Source organism: Arabidopsis lyrata, assembly GCF_000004255.2.
Source record: "Arabidopsis lyrata subsp. lyrata unplaced genomic scaffold ARALYscaffold_7, whole genome shotgun sequence".
Taxonomy (NCBI): Eukaryota; Viridiplantae; Streptophyta; class Magnoliopsida; order Brassicales; family Brassicaceae; genus Arabidopsis; species Arabidopsis lyrata.
In genome coordinates, this window is record NW_003302549.1 from 18912037 (window position 1) to 18931549 (window position 19513).

Consider the following 19513-nt stretch of genomic DNA (forward strand, 5'->3'; position numbering starts at 1 on the left):
GATCTATGCCAGGCATGTCCGCCGCTGACCACGCAAACGATGTTTTGTTTTTTCTCAAGAGTTCGATCAAAGCTTCTTTTATTTGGCCAGTCAAAGTTGCCCCAATTCGAATTTTCCGGTCCGGTTTGTCTTCTTCTAATACCACTTCGATTACTACATCATCTTTTTTCTGTCCGCTAGGAAATTTTGATCTTAGTCCCTCTTTTGCGGGCTTCGTTAATTGCTATTGAATCTTCATACGGTGGCTAGCTAGATAACACGTCCGTGAAGCTTCTTGATATCCCCGAATTGTTTCCACTCCACTTGATGTTGGAAATTTGATACATTGATGATATGTAGAGGGGACCACTTTCATTTGATAAATCCAGGGAGTTCCGAGGATGATGTTGTAAGCCGCGGGCTTATCAAAGACAACAAAATCCACGATCTTTGACACCCGTTTAGCAAGGACTGGTAGTTTGATTGTTCCGAGGGACATGGCTGATTCACTTGTGAATGCCACTAACGGAGATGGAGGCCCTATAATGTCTGCCCGACTAATTCCCATCCTTTCCAAAGTACTTAAAAAGATTAGATCGACCGAACTACCCGTATCGATAAGAATCCTTGATACTTCAAAGTTGGCAACGTCCAGGGTAATGACTAATGCATCATCATGAGGTCTCTCGAGGTGCCGTGTTTCTTCTTCGTCAAATGATATTGATGCACCTTGAAAATCGACTTCTTCACTCAAACTTGCTTTGAGTAAAACATTTCGCCTATGTTTTTTGATGGAACTTATAGAATCTCGACAAAATTTGGAACCTCCTAGAATAACATTGATCTTACCCTTCGAACTCCTTGGTTCTTCCTCGTTGGCTAACCTTGGTCTTTTGGACTCTTGATCTTTGGAATTTTCTTTTGCTCCGTGATATTCCTTCACAAAATCTTTTATATCGAATTTGGAAAGATCTCCACTAGCCCAAAGCTCCGCGAGGTGCCTTTTAAGGACACTACAATCCTTGGTTAAATGTCCAGTTACTTTATGAATGTCGCAATATAAACTTTCATCATGGACCCAAGTGTTTGACCTTCCTTTCCCTTGGAATTGCTTTCCGACGGCACCATTAAAGGGTTGCGACCCAAATTTCCTTGGTCCTTTGCTTTCCCTAGGCTCGAACTTCTTGGTAGGGACGGTAATTGCCGGCTTTTCTTGCTTATTCCTTTTGGCGAAATTTTCTTTTTTGTCCTCTACTTCCATCCAGTTGTTTGCGCGGAAGAGTGCATCCTGAATTGTGTCTGGTTTATGAAGTATTAAATCTTATTTAAACTTTGAATCATGTCGCAGTCCTTTTCGTAAGGCAGATAAGGCTGACTGCTGCGAGATTCTTGGGAGCTTTGACAGCACTCCTTTGAACTTGGTGATGAAAACTCGAAGTGACTCATTTGACCCTTGTGACAGGTTCCAAAGATCGGCATCCGAAACACTTTTGTCCATAAGGATGGAATATTGTTTTAAGAACACAGCTGATAGTTCGTCGAAATTGCTGATCGAACCCGGCTCTAATTGGGTGAACCACATTAGAGCTTGGCCATATAGATTTTCCGAAAAGAGCTTGCAGTACCCTGCATCCTCATCAGCTTCATCCAATTCGACTCTTCCGGCAGCTATCAGGAAAGCTGCGAGATAGCTCTTCGGATCTTCTAATCCGCTGTAAGGGTCCAACTTGAGCTTCCGAGAATCTTTGATTCTTAAACTTGCGATTCGCGGAACGAAAGGTGTCCGCCTAGCTTCTTCAATGACTCGATTGATATCCGGCTCCGAACTTGTGGCCTGATGGAACTTTGACTTCATTTCTTTTAGTTCTTGGCTAACCTTCCTCATAGTCTCGAACTGGTCGAGGTTTTCCTGCTCGTATTGATCTGCAAGTTGAACTTCATCTTCAAGCTGTGTCTCTTCCTCCAATGGCTGAACTACATTATTAGTAGCACCAGGAGTTGTTTGTCCGCTGGTTTCATTTCGCGCAGCGGAACTTGGCGAGTTGAGTATCCTTCTTCGGATACCCACAGGGTTTCCTGCACTTAGAGAACGAACACGAGTTTGTATAGTACTGATGTTTTGACTAAGAGATACCTGGGATGTTTGTAATGTGTCGACGGCCTTTTCCACATCCGAGAACTTTTGTGATATGTCCGACATGGTTTGCTGCATAGCTTTGAGGGTCTCGGCCAATGATGACTCAACGGCGTCTCCTCCGGACATTGCTGCTTATCTCGGAAATGTAGTAAGGAAAAATCTGACCACTCAAGAATCCTCTCTTCCCCACAGGCGGCGCCAAAATGTGGATGTCGGATTCACACACTCAAGTATTTTATTAAGTAGGAAAGATTACTCTTGAGGGACAAAAAATAAATATGTAAAAAGCTTATGAATTGCTACAAAAATTGCTATAGTATTTCTTACTCCAGAGAGAGATATATGCTATACATGGCCATTGGCCTTTATATTTATACATAGAAAAACGACATTTAAGTGGCTAATTAAGTACAATTATTCTCTCTTAAATGTGTCCGTTTTGATCTTTGCTTTTAATGCTTAACGTTTGAATTTGAGTTGATTCTGATCTTCATGGGCCTCGCCTTTTGGCCCAAATGTCCTTGGACTGACTTAACCATGACTTCGTCTCCGGACTCGTGTCGAGGTGCAGTCACTTCGAATTCTCCTTATGGTAATAACCACTTCGACTGTTCTTTTGTCTTGTGGGTATAATGGCTTTATCCTTTATGGGCCGTTGCCCTGACTACGTGGCAATCTTTGGTTGGTCCTGGACCTTTGGTGCGGGATCCGACACCAACAATGTCTTAATTCTGTAACTCATTACTCCCTCCGTTTTCGAATAGTTGTCGTTTTAGAGCTTTTTTTTGTTTTAAATTAGTTGTCGTTTTAAGGTAATAATGTAATTTATGCCAATAACTACCCAAATTACCCTCATTTTATTGAACACAAATTATTTGTAAATAATTACTTGTCATTTTTATGAGGTTTATATAGTCATTGTATACCTTTTCTTAATTTGTCCAAATACACTTAAAACGACAACTTAAAAAAAAACAGAGGGAGTATTACATAACTACAGTCTCAAATAGTCACAAGTGATATCTAAAATTTGTCGCTTATAGTAACAATTAATCAAAATTGTGGTATTTTGTGACTATCATAATGCTCCAATTCCACCACTCACTACGATGAATTAGTCTCAAATGGTCAAAAGTTATTACTAACAAATCTTTTCATATGGTCACAATTATCAATTAAAAACATAACCTTAAAACTCTATTATTTATTAAATTATTGTCATAATCATATACATTTCTTATAATCATACACATTAGCTATATAGTATAATTTATCTTCACTTTTTCGAAACGGATTGATCACGAATTTGATTATAACTAGCGGTGAATGAACGGATTAGACGATATAACTCTTAGATGGGAACTCCTATGGAAATAGTATTTTGGTAACAGCTATAAATTATAATTTATCTTCATTTCCAACCAATTTATAATGAAAATAGTATTTTGGAAAAAAATTTGTAAATAAGAATTTTTTATAAAAAAATAAATCCGTCTGAAATAACTCTGCTTTTCCTTGTAGTGAAAAATGTTTAAAGCACTATTATCAATAGACTCTTAAGATAACTCTTAACTTAAGAAATATGTCTTATATTAGTTATAAGACATATCTTTTAAGTTAAGAGTTGTCTTAAGAGCCTGTGGATAATGGTGGTCTTATAATAGTGCTAAAAAAAACTTTCCCGCGTGCATGTTACTAGCGTGAGACAATAGAAAAGTTTATGGCATCGTGTACCACGAGGAAACAAGAAAATAATAAGTTAATAATTTATGACATCGAAAAATAAAATATTATGGCTTCGTCTACCACGAGGAAACAAGAAAATTAATACAGTAAGTTTATTAGGATAATTATTATTGTATATTCCTCGTTTTGGACAAGTCATATTAATAAGTATTAAAGTTCATTGCTAGTTGATGAAAATAAATATAAAAATGTGTATAAAAGGGCACCTTCACTATCTGCTTATACATCATCAACCCATTGCTACATTGGTTCATCAGCTCTCTTTATCTCTCTATCGCATCTAAGAGGTAATGGTTATAACATATACATTGTAGTAAATTCTGTTTACTTTTAACCCAAGTAACATATGCTTACTTTGTTTCTGCAAATGATTATGAGCTTTTTTTCTCAAGTGGGTAATGAGTCAAATTAATTATTGACTAAGAAACAATATCTCTAGATTCGAATCGCTGCGAGATGGCCCTAATGGTGAAAGCTCAAGGTGGAAATGGAGGGAAGGAATGGGATGATGGATTCAACTATGAGGGTGTAACAAAGATTCATGTACGAGCCGGTTATGATGGCATTCAGTTCATCAAGTTTGAATATGTCAAGGCTGGAAAAACTATTGTTGGACCAATCCATGGTGTCTCTGGTCTTGGTATGACACAAACGGTATGTAATGTGTCAACTTTATATATCTTAACCAAGAATGTGGCCGTCTAGTAGTTATCACTTGAAGTTGGTTCCATTGTGTCCTAGTTCGATCTCACTTGTCATGACTGGTATTTCCAAAGGGAGATTGAGATCTAGGCTAAAAAAAAGTCTATATAAATCATAATATTTTTTGTATTTTTCTTTGGCAGTTTGAGATTAACCTGCAAAAGGAATATCTGGTATCTGTTGAGGGTTACTACGACAAATCTACGGGAGTGATCCAATCAATCCAATTCAAAACAAACGAGCAGACTTCTGATTTGATGGGGTTCAACAAGGGTACTAAGTTTTCACTAGGAACCACGAGGAGAAAGATCATTGGGTTTCATGGATTTGCTGACAAGAAGGTCTACTCTCTTGGAGCATATTTCATCAGGATTCCTGCAACCAAATCGGCAATGCAAGGTGGTCAAACCACAGGCAAAGGTTACGATGATGGTGGTGAATATGATGGTGGACTATGACAAAGCTGGTCAAGTGGAATGCTATGAGTACGGGGACAAGAACGGAACAGAAGATAAGGTTATTCTAATTTCCATAGCTCTTGTTAAATAATTTCTTACTATTGATATGTTAATTTGTTTAAATATGTGGAAAACTAATAAAAATGTTTCAGATTACGGTGAATTATCCATATGAATGTATCACATCCGTAGAAGGAAGCTACGCATTTACCAACCCTTATGGATGTATTGTCCTTAGGTCGTTAACTTTCAAAACATCAAATGGGAGAACCTTAGTAATTGGAACAGTGACTGGTACCAAGTTCTCGCTGCAGAGCGAAGGAAATGCTATTGTTGGGTTCCATGGACGGGTAGGTTCTTGTGTTGATAGTATTGGGGCATATTACGCTCCGTTTTTTCCTTCTCCTCTACCTACAGAGAAACTAGAGGGACAAGGTGGTGACGGAGGAGACTCTTGGGACGATGGTGCTTTCCTAAATGTGAAGAAGGTATACGTAGGACAAGGCTCGAACGGTATTGTCGCCGTTAAGTTTGAGTATGAGAACGATGCTAGTGAGGTGGTTTTTGGAGATGAACATGGAAAGACGACATTGCTTGGATATGAAGATGTATGAGATGATTTCTCCTTAATTCACTTGTTTATTTTTTAACTATACCATTATATCGATAAATTTCTTGATTTATTTTTTTCTAATCTAAAAAAAATTAAGTTCAATTATTATTTTACACTTCTCAACGTGAGATCCTGACAACAATCTCTTGCAATTCATAGTTCAAGCTGGATTATCCGAGTGAATACATCATTTCAGTGGAGGGTTGCCACGACAGGATTATGGGAGCTGAAACTGGAGTTATAACGATGCTTAGGTTCAAGACAAACAATCGCACCTCTCATCCCTTTGGACTTGAAGCTGGTGTCAACTTCGTCCTCCAGAAGGAAGGTCACAAGATCACTGGGTTCCATGGAAAATCCAGTACTATGCTTCATCAGATTGGGGTTCATGTCGTTCCCATCACTAAGTGACCATCCACAGCTACCTTCAATCGAATAAACAATCCTTTGTCAAAGACTCAAAGTTTGGTTTTGTTGCTTTTATATATGAATCTGTATTATTCTCCGCTGGTTGTTTGTTTGTGTTCCATTATGTATCTTTAACCTATTTTCACTTTTCAGATAATAAAAAGACAATTATGTCATTCATATGTAGGTTCAATTTTAATAGTTTCTAATTAGTATTATGATTCAATCCTACAAGAAAACATCATATCGAATTTTAATAGTTACTAATTATAGTATTATGATTTAATCTTACAATAAAACATTGTTGTAGAAATTTTTTTCTACCTTGAAAAATAGATGGAGTCTGTTAAAGTGTTGTGACACAGAGAGACGTGTTGCAGAGGTTGTTACACAAGCTATCAGAGGAAATAGCTGCTATTAAAGCAGAAAAGGTGTTTGGGCAAGAAAAGAGACCGAAAATGCCCTCTTTCAGGTTGAGAGCATATGTACTTAATAATGTTTGTCATATGAACTTTCCATATCTCTTGCATAGAGACCCTTTGGTTCTTTGGAAACTCCACCAACTAGCTTTCTCGCTTTTCCTCTTCCTGCAGCACCAGGAACCCTTGCAGCATACACTTGTTGACTTCCTCTTCCCGCACCACCAGGAACCCTTGAAGCATACACATGTGGACGTCGATACAGAACAAACAGCTCCATCGTTGTTCGAGAACATAACTCAACGAAAATCTTCAGGTCTCAGGATACCAGAACTTTCATCCCTTTAACGGAGCGGGGAATGTAAATCAACATAGTACGTGATCTATGCGTTTTTATCAATTAATAATCTAAATGCATCAACGATCTATCGTGGAAGTATTTTAGATGTCGAACCACAAAAAATAAAGATTGCAACACTAGAGATGCGAGATTCAAACTAATCTAGAGGAAATGATTTTTATGTTTTTTTTTTGATGAACAAATAAGAAATGCAAGAAGTAAAATAAAAAGAAAGCATTGGACCATGAGTTTAACTATCAAGAAAATGGGTTAACAATCAAATAATGATGCAAGAGATTTAATTAAGCACCATCCTAGAACATGAAACTCACAAATATGACTAATCCACTTCCGTGGCATTAATCACCTCACTAATCATCTAATCATCAACAACTTCCGTTCGCAATAATTTATTTCCCGACAACAGCGCCAAATTGATCTAGTATCTTACTCAATTGTTTATCGAATCACAATTTGCAATTAATTAAATCACTAGGAATACACACAAAAGCTTAATCTAGGCTAACAAGATTATTTGGTTTCGTAAACTTGAGAAATCTCTTCCGATTCCCCCCACTACTTCGTAAGTCGATACAACATCAGTTACGCCATAAATTATGTCATACTCCCTTCTTCCTCTTTAAATCTCTCTTCTCGATAAACATCATTTTAGCTCCACTTCTTTCTCTCAATCTGTCTCCGAGTAGATTGATCCCATGATTTAACTCTTGCTCGATTAGAGGTCCCAAGTGCCACATGACATATAGCATCTATCCCTTAACTCTTACTCGATTCTCAGGTGCCGGCTAAGCCAAAGAGTATATAAATCAGTTCCGTAGAAATATTTTTTCCGGTGGGACTGTTTGTTTACCCTATGTGATGGTGTACGTCTTGATTTCAGGTCTCCTCGGTGGAAATCGTCTCATTATTTTCAATATATCTAGATATTTTAGCAAGGTATTAGGAATGTGGCCTAACTTAACCTAAAAGCTAGCTTAAGAGTTAAGGATTGCCATATCCTATATATATTGCCCAAAGATCTTAATCCCAAGCAATGTGGGATATTCTAATAGGCATCCTCGAGATGTGCGTGGGAATAGGTCCAACGGGAAACAGCCCAAGCCCAACATCTCGGAAATACAACAAGATATGCCACTTATATGGGCCACATAGGTGAGAAACCATTTTTGTGGGAATTTGCTTGTTGGGCCAACCTTGGGCTCTGATACCATATTAGGAATGTGGCCTAACTTAACCCAAAAGCTAGCTCAAGAGTTAGGATTGCCACATCCTTTATATACTACCCAAAGATCTTAATCCCAAGCAATGTGGGACATTCTAATACAAGGTAAGTATCTACATCCTAACAACTGTCTTAAGTTTTGCGAGAAATATGTCTCTTCTTAGGTTTTGTATTACGTAAGAGTAGATCTATTTCAGGACATACTTTAGGATTTAAGAATCCTGGTGGTAGTCTCTCCATGTCAGCCTATTTAACATTTTAAATATGAGAATCTATCTCCGACTAGGTTCATTTCTCTCCGACTTTCAACATGTTCGTCACTTTTTTGAAGGAGAGAAGAGATCCTTTCTTCTTCATTACATCAGCACATCAAGCTTTCTACTGGTGAGTAACTATATTTATGTTCTTTATAGTTTTTTTTTTTTTTTTTTGCTAAGAATGTAAATATATCATTGAAAAATGAAAAAGGTTTAGGAGATACAATTAAGTAAATCCTACAATTTTGGTCCCATGGCAAAAAAGGATAAAAAAACATGGAAGCAAAGAACAATCAGTCCATCGACGTCAACAAAAGAAATTACTCTTTCGGAGTCAATGAAGTGATAAACAATTCCAAATATTATCTTAAAAGACACCTTAAGGAACAAGAAACGAGTTACCAAACGGCAAAGACCGATTCAACTAAAACCTAGTGAATGGAAGCCTTTCAACGGAAGCCCGAGAAAACTGATCCGTCAACGGCGTATAACGCAAAGCACTCAATCACCAACTCCTCTCGCGTCAAGTGAGAGTAGCTCTTTGCACTTTCCATGAGCTCTCTCAGAGCGGAACCTCACGAACCAAAGGAGAATAAAGTGCAAGATCACTCTACCAAGCTCACTCCCGAGGTCGGCTAGCACAGAGCTAAATGCCAGCAATACAAATCCGCGCTAAACAATCCTATGGCCTTACTAGCTCCTCCATCCACCTAGTTAGCAGATCCACAAACCAAAGCACAAGCCAACACAAGCCAAAATCCGCTCTTTATAGTTAAAAAGCTAAGGATTTTAAAACCAAACTCAAAAAAAAAACGCAAAGGAGTTAAGTATGTACTCTTCTATAGAGTTTAGATTGTGGAAAAGTTTATTGTATCTTCTTCATAAAGCTCTCTTTTGACTAAGCTATTTTCTTTATTAAAAAGACAACTAATTCTCTTCTTTACCTACTTTTGGTGTCTAAAAAGCTTAGTTCATTCAGTGCCTTCACAGTGTTTCCTCCGCCACCACTATTTGTTGATTGTCAATCACTTCTCTTTGGTAGAACTTAATTAGTTCCTTTTCATTTGTGATCTTTAATTTGGATATGAGTTGTTATTTTTGGGAATTCCTACGTTGTCAAGCATATTCTTCTAATAAACCAAGCATGTGCCACTTCATTTGGAATTTCGATAGAAAATAAATTTATGTGTATGGAACTAATTCACAGTGGCTTTTGGGTTTAGATCAGAATGACCACTGCCCCCTTTAAATTTGTTGTTCATGATTATAGCAGATCAATACTCTTAACACTTCTTGATATTCTTGCAGGTATAGTGTTTATCAATGGTTATATAGTTTGCTTGGATTTTGAAGTCATTCATCTCATTGGCATCTTGATTTCTATATATACATGATTTCTAGCTATTATAAGTTTTTATCTACTCTCACTTTTTTTGGGCTTTCATGGTATAAAAATGCTATCATAGACTGCGAATTACCTAGGTATCAAGATTATCGTAACTAAAGTGAAGTATGGTTTGGTTTGTCTATAAATTTTGCTCACATAAGATAGTGTCTCTTAAAGTGCCTTGGCTGCTTTGGAGACTCTGGAAATCCAGGAATGATCTAATCTTCAAAGGGAAGGATTTCAATGCACATGATACAGTGAGGAAGGCTCTTGAGGATGCAAATGAATGGTCCAATAGGAATGAGCAAGCGGAGCAAAGGAGCAGTCAACCTGGGACGAGAATAAGCTGTGAGAAATGGATTCCTCCACTTAGAGATTGGGTTAAGTGTAATTTAGATGGAGCTAGGCAAGTAGATGGTTTTCAAAGCGGAACAGGTTGGGTTCTCCGAGAGAAGGATGAACAGTTTTGCACTAGAAGTGGAGTTGGAAGCAATGAGATGGGCAATTCTTAGAATGACCAGATTTAACTACCGGAAGATTATCTTTGAATCACTCATTACAGATAGTCAATCTGATTAATAATGGTGAGTATTGGCCAGCTTTTGCCCCAACGATCCAAGACATTCAGTCTTTGCTCCTTCAGTTTCAAGAGGCTAAAGTTATTTTTTCATCAAGGGGAAGTAACGGAGTGGCGGATCGAGTAGCGAAGGAATCTCTTGCTTATACGAATTATGATCCTAAGTTGTACTAGATAATGCCAAATTGGATTAAGCAGTTTGTAATGGTGGATAAACCAAGTGTATTATGACTGGTGAATGAAAGTTGATGTTGAGCCAAAAAAAAAACGATAGTATTACTGTCTCTTATAGTAGTTGGTGGTAACATGACGGCAAAATAAGAAGTAATTGGTGATACTTTTCATGTAAATAACACAGAGCCAAAATAAAACATAACTATTGCACCTTTTTTTTTAAATGTTAATAACAAACAACTGCGAGCTCACCTAGCAAAAACAATGTGTCCATATCAACAAAAACACAAAAATCTTAGAGGGAGCCACATCAGCAAGCTTCTTACATCGATAAAGATATTAAGAAATGATTTGCTCAATGTTTGTTCATGGATCTGTTTCGAAGCTCATGAAAATATTGGAAAAAATAACATCAAAACATGCATTGGTCCAACTGATTTTGACAAAAAAAAAAAAATTGGTCCAACTGATCGTCATCCCTAAAATCTACTATGGAAATTTTGGAATTCTTTAGCGTCTAATTGACCATCAATATATACATATATTACATATACAAACACTACATAGATTAAAAAAAAATTAAAGACAATGGATATGATTGGAATGTATTTTGATAGATGACAATAATATTATATAGACTAATAATTACAAAATGAAATTATGTATTTAAATATACATTACAATGATATTTTTAATCGATAGATAAAACTGGAAAATTAATAATACATTTAAGATTCTACTATCACAATGTTAAAAATAATATCTCATGATTTCTTAGTATGTATACTAAAAAATCTATAAAATTTAAAACACAGTTAACTAATTCAAAAATATCAATTGTTAATATATAACCGGGCGTAGTCCGGACTAACCCCTAGTATAGTTAATAGTGACTGTTACGATTCAGAGGTGATTAGTTCAAAACTCATTTTTGTAATTTTTTAAAATAAAAATTAATGTCGTTTTGTAGTTTAACGGAAGTTATTAGCGTTGTCTTAACTTCGTGAAATTGGTATGTATGTTGACTTCATGACATGTCTTATTTGACAAAGTCAACAAAAGTTAATGATTTAATTGGAAAATCAATTGAAATTGGTAATTTTATTCCCCACAACTAAAGTTCATGCTTTTTTTAAACACTTTTCGTAAGTCAACACTTTTCGTAAGTTAACACTTTTCGGAGAATACTGGCAATACTCATGCTTATTCGTCAGTGTAACTAGATCGAAACAGATCATCGGATGAAATAACTCATCTTTAAAAAGTTTACATGCAATTTTACATCAAAATTCTCACTGTATAAAAATGTATACGTGCATACCTTGGATGCAAATCCAGTACCTCCAAAAGAGTTTGACAAAATCAAAACCATCCGTTGTGGAAGTCGAAACTAACACAATCGAGATTTGTCTAGGGTTTTATTTTAGGGATACGATAATCGTGAATTCTCAAAGAACAACAGAAACGATTTGTAACCAAAGATGGTGTTCTTGATATTATTGATGAAAAGAGTAGTTTTGATCGTACAAGAGTTTGATCGTAAAAGAAAAAGGTGTTTGTGCTGTGAGAGCTTTTCGTAGTGTAGATTCTAGAGCGATATTGCTTGTCCTTTGCTTGAGCCTTGAGTCTCTTTATATATAGGTGATAAACCGCCTCTCCAGCGATATTCTCGGAAGATTTCCATTTATCTTGAAGTCGGCTCAGAATATCGCGGATTAGGATAATTTCCTTATTTTTTGGAGTCTTTGGGAGATTTCCTGATTTGAGTCGATCCTTCTAGATTCTCTCTTATCATTTCCGGGTATATCGGAAATGATCCTTCTTGTTCGGAAATGATACCTTGCTTGGAAATGATACTTTGAAAGCGAATATTTGCTAAGTCTTTACCTCGGACGATGATGAAGACTTCACCTCGGAGAAACTTGTGCAATCGGCTCGGGTACACAGGAAGGACTGGCTCGGGCACTCTAGGATGGCTTCTTCGGGTGTCCCCGAGGCGATGGGCTCAGAAACTCCCGAGGCGACCAGGCTCGGGTACCCCCGAGGCAATTGGGCTCGGGTGCTTTCGACGTCTTGTTCAGGATATCCCCGAGGCGATGGGCTCGGGTGCTTGAAACGTCTTGTTAAAGTATCCCCGAGGCGATGGGCTCGGGTGCTTGAAACGTCTTGTTAAAGTATCCCCGAGGCGATGGGCTCGGGTATACTAAATCGATTAGACAGATATCCCGAGGTGAATGATGCGATGCCCCGAGGTGATCTCTGAAAGACTCCCGAAGTGTTCTAAGTCTGGCTCGGCGCCAAACGGTGGAATCCGACCCCAACAGTTAGCCCCCCAGCTCGTTAGTTTGGAGAACCAAGCGTGATGAGCTTCATGACATTTAGGCCGAGCCGTTTACTTTGAACAGTTCGGTCCCTTTAAAGTTTTTGGCGATTCGAATTCCTCTGTCGTTTCATCTTCTCTTGGCGTGTGACGGTTGGGATTCCTTCTCGAGAAGTGGAAAGGTCCTCTCGCTGATTCCCGAGACTCGTGCGGATGCGAAGTATCCTACTCACTTCGTTTGTGCCCGACGCGCCTCAGACGCGGATACGATGTGTTTTATTTGGCTCGTTCGTACCCGATGCGCCCCAAACCTCTATAAATGTTAAGCCTCCGATTCATTTTTTCATTTCGCAATTGCAAAGGAAAATTTTCAAGGTTCGTTCTCTTCTCTCTGATCTTGAGTTCTTGCATTTTCTACTTTTTCCGTTAATACTTCCGTCATAGCGCCACCGTCATTAGATCTAGGTTGATTTCTCCGATCTGTCAAACTTTGTTCCTCCGATCAACTTCTTCAATCTCCCGAGCCAGAAAATGTCTCTCTCTGATTCCAGCGACTCGCCCCGAGGTGACACTCTTCTCCCCGTCTACAAGAGAAAGATGGTCTCGAGTTCCTCGAGCGACCCCGAGGCGGATACCACGGACAATCAGATCGTGTTGTACCGTGGTAGTGATGCAGAGTCGGCTTCACGGGAAGAAGACCCGAGCCGTTTCATCGTACGGGAAGACGCGATTGCAAATGTGGCTCGGGATCAGGATTTGCCTGATGATCCCGAGGCGATTTTGAGTAGAAGGAGGATCCATCCACTGGCAGCTGGTGAAGCTGGAGTATCGTGCTGGCGAAATGCCCCCGAGGCGCCTCTACTTCCTATTAAGGCCGAGGAAGTTCACTACGATTCTGACGAGGCGGCTAGGTTGCTTCAAGCTAAAGTCCAAGCAGCCAAGGGTCAACAGAAGAGAAAACGAGCCAAGAAGGCTAGGAAACCTGATCCCCCGGGTTCTACTTTATGCACGGAGGATTCCCTTCGGGATCTCAAGGCTCGGTTTGGTTTTAGCGAGGGGGTTGAACTGAGACTTCCAACTCCAAATGAGCGAGCCGATGATCCACCCGAGGGGTTTTTTACCCTTTACGAGGGGTTCTTCTATCATTGCTACCTTTTGCTTCCAATCCCGAGGCCGATTTTGGCGTTTCTGTGGTCGTACAAGATTGCTTTATCCCAGATAACGACCCGAGGCTTGCGGCATCTAGTGGGGATTTTAGTCCGAAGTATTGAGACGGTCAATCTAGTTGACCTAAGCCACTTAAGGAATCTCCTAGAGATCCGGCGCATACCGGGCCCTGTTGAGAGATTTTACATATCTCCGAGGCCAAATAGGAGGGTTATCGGTGGTTTCCCGAGCAAGGAAGAAAAATATACCGACCATTTCTTCTTCGTAGCCTTGAATGAGTATAGTGTCCACGAGGACTACTTAGGGAAAGTTGTTGGAAAGTGGAGACAAATCGGTACTACGCCCGAAGCCGTATTTGCTGTCTTGTTTTGCTTTAAACTTTTCACTAACCGTTTTTCTTGTTCATGCAGATCGGAACCCGTCGTTTCTCGAAGACATTCCCGAAGGTTTTCTAGATCTCCACGACGAACTAATTGCTCGGAAGTGCGATTGGACAAAACACTTCTCCCAGGAAAGAATCGAGAGAGCCTTGCGTTTGTTGCACGGAGCTCCCTGCCAGTCTTCTTCGGAATCATCCGACCACCGTCTAGATCACCTCATCGAAATGCAAGGAGCTGCGCAATCTCTGAGAGCCAGGAAGGCTGCTGAAAAGAAGGCGGCTAAGGAAAAAGCCGTTTTGGAGGCAAACTTCAGACCTCCTACTCCTCCCGAGGCCAACCCTGAGGTCGTTATTGGTGCCGAGGCAACTGATGAAGCTCGGGATATGGTTTCGATCGTTCCCGAGGTGGCCGGACACATCTCCCCTACGACCGGCGTCCCCGAGGTGGTAGGGACTCTGGTCGCTGCTGCTCCAGCCGCCGAGGCGAAATCCAAAACTAGGGGAAAAAGACCCCGAGGTGATGGCTCGGGAGTTTCTAGGAAGGAGAAAAGGAGTCGTAGCGAAACTCCAGTGTACAAGGACAAGATCGCTTCGGCGAACTTTGTCGCTTCTTGCTCGGGGCCACCACTGTCTGCTCCCGATGCCTTGTTGGAGGCTCAAAACTACCGTGAAACCGCTGCCGGATTCTTGAAGGTATCATCGATCTGTTCTTGACCTATTTTACTATCGTTTCCATGTATACTTGCTAATAATTCTCGTTCTATTTCAGGCCTTCCATTCGATGAATTCCATGGTTCGGGCCTATGATTCTGGAGCTCGGAAGTCCGAGCTGGCCCGTGAGAGATCGGAGACGTCCCGAGCTAAGGTCGAAGCTAGGTTGTCCGAGGCGATCGCGGCTAAACAGGAAGCTGAGGCGTTGGCCAAGGCCGAGAAGGTGGAGCGATTGAAAGCTTCTGAGGATAGCTTGCAGACTCAGAGAGAGCTTGAGGCCGAGGTCGAACAACTCCATCGGTTATTTAATGAGGAGAAGGCTCTCCGGGAGAAGGAGATTGTCAGAGAAAGGAGGGCAGCCAAAAGGGAGTTCGCCGAGAAGGTCAGGGCTATCGAGGCGAAGATGGACCAGTTCGGGGAGGTATCTACGCCCTATATGTACTTGGTGCAAGCGCGGGCCAATGCCGAGCTGATAGCCGAGCTGGAAGAAGGAAAAAGGGTAGAAGACGAGAAGGCCGAGGTCCTTCAATGGACGGCTGAGTATGGGGACGCCGAGGATGAGTACGTCCGTCTTGGGACCGAGCTGCGAGAGGACTTGAAGCTTCCTCCGATTTCCCCGGATTCTGTCGATGATAGCTTCGGGAACCGTTCGATCGAAGGTGCCGCGGCGGCGCTAGGCGTTGCCGACCAGTCTGGTTCGAACCGAGGTACCGAGGTAGCTCAAGTTTCGCCGGTTAACCAAGACTCGATCTGATCCCGAGATGTCTTTTTATTCTCTCTTTTGCCCCTTTTTTTGTAAGATATGCCTGGACGGCTTTATCCGCTGGATGTTAAGTATTTTTATCTTAAACTTTTCCGAACTGAATCCAATACTAATGTCAAATATCTAGATTTAGCTTCCGAGCCGAGAGCGAAAAGAATCATGCACCGGTGTTTAAGTTAACCGGGTTTAAGAATTGCTCGTTGAGAAGTTAAATCCAAACGTCTTAACTTTCGAGCCGAAAGTGAAATGAATCGTGCACCAGTGTTAGGATAACTGGGTTTTGGTTAAGTAGGACTAATCTTTATCGGTTGCGACCCGAGCTGATATAGTCGAAGCCAGTGCTTAGAAGCGAACTGGGGTACCAGTGTCAAAGTCAACTGGGTTTTCTGAAGACAATTTCTTTATGGTAAGATATCTCCGACCGAATCGTCTCGACTGTTTATATAGCGCGCTGTAACCGAGGCGGTGAAAAGAGCTTTTTCTGTCCGAGGACGTGGCCATCGTCCGAACGAACTTCTAGCTTTATAGGTCGATAAGATGACCGTTAAAATCTCCGAGGTGGATAAGATTGATAACCCAAAGGGTAAAAACTTAGAGAATTTGAAAAATTTAGTGGGAGTATATAAGTATACGGACCCACTCCCCCCTTTTTTAATTAGGGGGGGTAGCTGAACTCGTCCGAGGACGAGCTGCCTACGTACCCTTTTCAGGGATCAAGCCACCCCGTAGTTCAAGTACATGCGTACCTTAGGTTTTTAGCGGTAATATTTCCTTAGATGCATTGCGTTCCAGGATCTAGGTACCGCTTTGCCGTTCATGTTGATGAGTTCGTAGACGCCGGGACGGATTACCTTTGCGATCGTGTAAGGTCCCTCCCAATTCGTACCGAGCTTACCTGCGTTCTGCTCGGCGGTATTCTGGAAAACTTTGCGCAGTACGAGCTCTCCTTCGTGGAAGCGGCGATGCTTCACGTGAGAATTGTAGTACCGAGCCGTTGCATTCTGATAGTTCTGCATACGGATCAAAGCTGAATCTCTTCTCTCGTCAATTAAGTCCAGCTCGTCCAGCATCATCTGAGTGTTGGAATTTTCCTGCTCGGGGAGGAAACGTCTTCTCAGTCCCGGGATCTCGGCTTCGGTGGGAATCACACACTCCGTGCCGTAGACAAGGGCGAAAGGCGTTTCTCCCGTGGCCCGCCGCGGCGTGGTTCTGTGTGACCATAATACTCCTTCCAATTCGTCGGCCCAGCGGCCTTTCTTCGCGTCGAGGCGCTTTTTTATTCCGTCCAGAATCGTCTTGTTGGCTGCTTCGGCTTGACCGTTTCCCTGAGGGTACCGAGGTGTAGATTTGCTGAGGCGAATTCCCCATTTCTCGCAGAACCCTTCGAACCGAGCCGAAATAAACTGCGATCCGTTGTCTGTAACGATCTCGTAAGGTATCCCATGGCGGCATATGATGTTCTTCCAGACGAAGTTCTCGACCTGCGCATCTTTGATGCTGGCGTAAGAGTCCGCCTCGATCCATTTGGAGAAATAGTCTGTCAGTACGAGGACGAGTTTCTTCTGCTTGGAGTTGTGTAGAGGTCCGATGATGTCCATGGACCATCGCATGAATGGATAAGGCGAAGTTATAGAAGAGAGGAGCTCGGCGGGTTGATGAATGGTTGGTGCGTGCCTCTGGCATTTATCACATCGTTGAGAAAATTTCTCGCAGTCTTTGACCATCGTCGGCCAAAAATATCCGTGGCGTTTGATCTTTATAGCCAGGGCTCTTCCGCCAGAATGGTTTCCACAAGATCCGCCGTGTACTTCTTCCATGATTCTCCGAGCATCATTTCCTTCGACACAGATAAGGAGGGGACCGGAAAATCGCCATTTAAAGAGTTCTCCGTCGATCAAAGTATATCGAGCCGCTTTGGCCTTAAGCTTCCGAGCTGCCCATTTTTCAGTAGGAACTTCTCCGTCGGCGATGTAGCTTCGGATGGCTCCGATCCATTTGGCGTCGCTTCCGTATTCGGGCTCGGTTGCGTCCGTAATTTGCTGGTCTAGCTGTTCGATGTCCATTTCTTCCGGTTCTTCTGTCTCCCGAGCTGTTAGAACTTGATCCTTGCTATTATCTTCAATACTTGGCTTTTCGATGAATTCAACCGGTATGATTCTTTTCAGATTTGGGTCGGAGGTTGAAGCTAGAGCCGCTAAGGCATCAGCCGACGTGTTCTCACCTCGTGGGATTCTGGTTAACTCAAACTCTCCGAACTGTTTCGCCAAGTCTTGCGTGAGAGCAAGATACGCTTCCATTCGTTCGTCGCGAGCTGCGTATTCTCCAATGAATTGATTAGCCAAGAGCTGGGAGTCGCAAAAGGCTCGCAACTTGTTGATCTTAAGTCCCCGAGCCAGCTTAAGTCCTGCTATCAGCGCTTCATACTCAGCAACGTTGTTGGTCGCATCGAAATTTAGCCGAAAGGATTGTTCAAGGATTTCACCCTCTGGTGATGCGAGGCGGATTCCGACGCCCGAACCTTGTTTTGAGGATGAGCCGTCGACGTGGAGGGTCCAAACAGCGTTGGATGACTCTTCTCGGACGTTCTCTGTTGGCAGCTCGATGATGAAATCGGCCAGGACTTGAGATTTCGCGCATGTTTTGTTTCTGTATTCGATGTCATACTCGCTGAGTTCTACCGCCCACTTGGCCAAGCGTCCCGATTGGCTCGGACTGTGCATGATGGTTCGGAGTGATACGGCCGCCATGACGATAATTGAGTGAGACTGGAAATATGGCCGTAGCTTCCGAGCTGACATTACTACGGCGAGGGCGAGTTTTTCAGTTTGCGGGTAGCGTGTTTCCGCGTCGGTGAAGGTTTGCGAGACGTAGAATATCGGCTTCTGCTCCCCTCTGTCTTCCCTGAGTATGACTCCACTTATAGCCGTATCGGAGACTGCTATGTACAGGAATAGTGGCTCGCCCGGGACTGGTTTCGCTAACACCGGTGGATTAGCCAAATACTTCTTCAGTTCCTGGAAAGCTTCTTCGCAGCGATCGGTCCATTCGAATTTCTTGTTCCCGCGCAGAGTATCGTAGAAAGCCAGGCATTTGTCTGTGGACCGCGAGATGAATCGGTTCAAGGCTGCGACTCTCCCGGTGAGACGTTGGACTTCGCGCTTGTTCTGTGGTGAGGGCATGTTCAGTAGAGCATCGATTTGCTTCGGGTTTGCTTCGATGCCTCGGTGAGTTACGAGATATCCCAAGAATTCTCCCGACTTTACCGCGAAACGACATTTTGCCGGGTTGAGCTTCATGTTGTGCTTGTTGAGCTGGCGAAAACAGTCGCGTAGATGGGCTATGTGATCGCTTTCTTCAAGGGATTTGACTAACATGTCGTCGATATAAACTTCCATCGTCTTCCCGAGCTGTTCGGAGAACATCCTGTTGACGAGCCGTTGATACGTTGCGCCAGCATTCTTGAGTCCGAAGGGCATGACTTTGTAACAGTAGATACCTCGGTCTGTGATGAATGCTGTCTTCTCGCGATCGTCGGGGTGCATGAGAATCTGATTGTATCCTGCGAAAGCGTCCATGAATGATAGCAACTTATTTCCCGCAGTTGCTTCTACTAAACGATCGATATGTGGGAGCGGAAAACTGTCTTTAGGGCAAGCTTTGTTCAGATCGGTGAAATCGACGCAGACTCTCCACTTGCCGTTCTTCTTTTTAACCACGACAGGATTTGCTAACC

The 19513-nt window shown here is 41.8% G+C and overlaps 2 protein-coding genes across 2 annotated transcripts; both read left to right on the plus strand.

Annotated features, from left to right (window-relative positions):
• The first annotated feature begins 4071 nt into the window (after positions 1-4071).
• Positions 4072-6213, plus strand: LOC9306527 (jacalin-related lectin 41). Its single transcript, XM_021019244.1, is given in 6 exon segments — positions 4072-4149; positions 4302-4516; positions 4708-5012; positions 5014-5080; positions 5175-5630; positions 5795-6213. Coding segments are annotated over 5 exon segments (1278 nt in total). The 5' UTR covers positions 4072-4149; positions 4302-4318; the 3' UTR covers positions 6047-6213.
• An 8477-nt stretch (positions 6214-14690) lies between these two features.
• On the plus strand, positions 14691-15771 carry LOC110226533 (uncharacterized protein At3g60930, chloroplastic-like). The gene is made up of 2 exons (XM_021018471.1): positions 14691-14999; positions 15076-15771. The coding sequence occupies exons 1-2, from the start codon at positions 14691-14693 to the stop codon at positions 15769-15771; spliced, it is 1005 nt and encodes a 334-aa protein (XP_020874130.1).
• Positions 15772-19513: the final 3742 nt, after the last annotated feature.

Excerpts from the sequence above, each read along its gene's own strand:
- LOC110226533 (XM_021018471.1), top strand. The coding sequence starts at position 14,691 with ATGGTTTCGATCGTTCCCGAGGTGGCCGGACACATCTCCCCTACGACC. Across the intron at positions 15,000-15,075 it reads CCGCTGCCGGATTCTTGAAG|GCCTTCCATTCGATGAATTC; the intron begins GTATCATCGATC and ends GTTCTATTTCAG.